At 54.8% G+C, this 2,230-nt stretch overlaps 1 protein-coding gene across 1 annotated transcript in view; it reads right to left on the bottom strand.

Moving 5' to 3' along the window:
• Positions 1 to 1,035: 1,035 nt before the first annotated feature.
• LOC105521835 overlaps positions 1,036 to 2,230 on the bottom strand; it is a 4,627-nt gene continuing 3,432 nt past the window's right edge. Inside the window, 1 exon segment of the mRNA XM_011956162.1 lies at positions 1,036 to 1,392. Coding sequence (XP_011811552.1) covers positions 1,207 to 1,392 — 186 coding nt within the window. The 3' untranslated portion in view covers positions 1,036 to 1,206.

The raw sequence follows: 2,230 nt of genomic DNA, 5'->3' as shown, positions 1-2,230 counted from the left end.
CGGTGGGACCCTGTGGCTGGACGAAAGCGCGCTCGTTCCTGCCACACCCGAGGGAGTGTGAAGGCTCAGTGACATCTGAACGTGTCCCTGAAACGAGATCGAGGAGGTGAAAATGCCAGGGTGTAAGGTGGGGGAGCGATCACGGCCTGGGGGAAGGTGTGGGGAGAAGAAGCCGCACTTGGTGGGATGGTCGCCCCATCCCTGTCCCTGTCCCTGTCCCGCCGCCGTGGGCGCGCTGGGGACTCCGTGGGTGTTTGCCAGGCTTCTTGGAGGCAGGTGTTTTTGCCTCCGGACATGTTTTCAGTCTGGTGTGTGTTAGAGACTCTGACACTGCAGGCGGCTGGTGTTTTTCTCGCTGTGCTGTGGCTGTGGCGGGTTTTGGAAGGTCAGGGTTGAGCCGCGGTTTTCCTGGAGTGATGACTCTTCACGCTGCTTCCTAGTGCGTACGGGAATGAGCTCCCACAGCACGTTTACGGGACCCGCAGGCAGGCGGAGAACAGTCGCTGGAGGAGGGTCACGTGACCGGCCCCAGCCACTAGGTCACTGGGGCTCTCAAGCTGGTGCTGGCTTTACCAGCTTCTGAGCCCACAAATGCTGCTGAGGAGATAGACAGCTTCTTGTCAGTAGATGCAACTGTTGGCGAAGAAGAGACTTTTTTGTTTTATTATTACTATTATTGTGAATAGAGGATCGTGACCTTATTGAAACCATCTAATTGGAGAGCCCCAGATTAGGGTCCCAAGACACGGCTGCCGCCAGCAGAATTTCTGTGGCGGACAATTCTAGGTGCGCTTTGGAGAGGGCAAGCAGGAGGCCTGCCGCTGGCAGCTCTGAGTGGCTGTGAACGTGGCTGTGGAAAAGGTATCTCAAAAAATACACTTAAAAAGTATACGAGGAAAATTGCAAACAATCCGTGTGCTCCCCACAGGAAGGTGGTAAAGCCTATTGTATTCAGAATACTAAGTGACCGCTTAAAATCCTATTGTTAAAGAACTTTCATAATGTGGGAAAAGTACAATGTGGTTAAAAAAACCAGCAAGCAGTGTATGTAGTAAGAACCCAGTTTTATTTAAGATTTGTACATAATGCCTAGGAAAGGCTGGAAGGTGCTACATTAAGGTGTTAAGAGTCGCCATGGGGGTGGCTGGCGCCTGAATTTAAGGTGTTTTCTTTTTGGGATGAATATCCCACAGCCCCCAGGAGCGACTATGTGAGGCTGCATAATGGCTGTGGCTGTGGCTGTGGCTGCGGCCTTTGTCTGCAGTGACTAACACCCGGGGTGGTGAACTCTGAGGGCCGTCTCTGTGTCTGCAGTGATGTCTGCAGTGATGTCTGCAGTGACTAACGCCCGGGGTGGTGAGCTCTGGACTTGAGAGAGAGAATTGCATCCTCCTGGAAGAAGGAGTTGTTTTTTACAGATCTGTCTCAGGAAGTTGCCTGGGGCTGATGAACCTCTGTCCCCTAGGAATTTTCTCAGGAAATTATCACCAGGCAACTCCTGTTCCCCTCCCTGTTCCCCTCGGGGGGTCCTAGTCCCGTTCTGCGGGGTTTTACAAGGAGCTCAGGAACATCTGCCTGCCGGACCCGCCGGCCTGAGTGCAGCCTCTGCTCAGCTTGTCGCCCGGCAGGGTCGAGGTGGCACCGGGAGGTCTCATCTTCCCAGAGGAGGCTCTGGGGGCACCAGCCCTCAGCCAGGAGCGAGCCCAGCTGTCAGGTGGAGCTGCCATGAGGCCGACTACCCCGTGGGGAATCTGAGGAACAAAAGGCTTATGAGTCAACACATCGCAGAGCCTGGTTAGAGCCCGACTGTCTGCTCTGAACACGTCTGGGTTGTTTCCTGAATTCTTCCTTGTCTGGGAAAGGCCACATCTCTCTAATGAAATGCAATTGAATTAAATGGATATTCCCTGAACACCTACTTTGCAGCAGGCCCTGTGCTGGGCATCAGGGAGGGAGGGAGGGAGGGAGGAGGACATAGGGACCCTCTAGGGAGCCCACAGTCCAGCGGGGACGGAGAAATGGAAATTTGATGTCAATAGAACTGAAGACTTTGGGGCGGGCTCCTGGGAGGAATGTCCACCCTCCCCATGGTGGGCCTGCCTTCCCCAGCTGCGGCCTTGGCCTGTGGGCTCATTGAACATGCTCGTGTACACACATGCACACACACACACACCCTGCATGCACGCGCCCTACAGACGCACACACGCACACACACACCCTGCACACACGC

Source organism: Colobus angolensis, unplaced genomic scaffold (assembly GCF_000951035.1).
Source record: "Colobus angolensis palliatus isolate OR3802 unplaced genomic scaffold, Cang.pa_1.0 Scaffold110, whole genome shotgun sequence".
Classification (NCBI taxonomy): Eukaryota; Metazoa; Chordata; class Mammalia; order Primates; family Cercopithecidae; genus Colobus; species Colobus angolensis.
Note: the sequence above shows the minus strand (reverse complement) of the source record. Positions and strands in the feature narration are given on the sequence as shown.